Source organism: Trypanosoma equiperdum, assembly GCF_001457755.1.
Source record: "Trypanosoma equiperdum strain OVI genome assembly, contig: ctg_713, whole genome shotgun sequence".
NCBI lineage: Eukaryota > Euglenozoa > Kinetoplastea > Trypanosomatida > Trypanosomatidae > Trypanosoma > Trypanosoma equiperdum.
This window is the reverse complement of record NW_027124658.1, coordinates 1-441: the sequence shown is the minus strand read 5'-3', so window position 1 is coordinate 441 and position 441 is coordinate 1. Positions and strand designations below refer to the sequence as shown.

General features: G+C 23.8%; 1 protein-coding gene across 1 annotated transcript in view; it reads left to right on the top strand.

Annotated features, from left to right (window-relative positions):
- The window catches only part of TEOVI_000330300 (uncharacterized protein), a gene marked incomplete at both ends in the record, with an annotated part of 1,527 nt that extends 1,438 nt beyond the window's left edge, over positions 1-89 (top strand). The window contains one exon of the mRNA XM_067226231.1: positions 3-89. Coding sequence (XP_067082332.1) covers positions 3-89 — 87 coding nt within the window. The remainder of the gene's footprint in view (positions 1-2) is intronic.
- Between the last annotated feature and the right edge of the window lie 352 nt (positions 90-441).

Below are 441 nucleotides of genomic sequence, written 5' to 3'. Positions count from 1 at the left end.
GAAGGAACAGAATGCAAAGATTCCAGTTTTCTTTTCAAAAGAAATTTTCTCTGATTTCTTATTCCATTGGGAGTTTAGTAGCATTTTAGTATTTCAAGGATTTTTGCTCAAATTTATTAGACAGATGAGAATTTTATATTTTGAGAGAATTTCTTAACTCTTACTAACATTTGATATATTTTAACACTTTTTGATGAAATGTGCAAATTTTTAAAAACTCGAGAATTATAAAAATATGAAAATTTTGACAATGTGCGCAATGCTAGCATATAGGTATAAATTATAAGAGTGATAGGATATGAAAAATGAATGCTATTGTAATATGATTTATTCCGTTTAATTTATGGTTACTAGGATCGACTAATTGTAATAATATAAATGTAAAGAAAAAAGATGATAATGCTGATGGTAATAATAATAAATAATAATAATAAATAATAA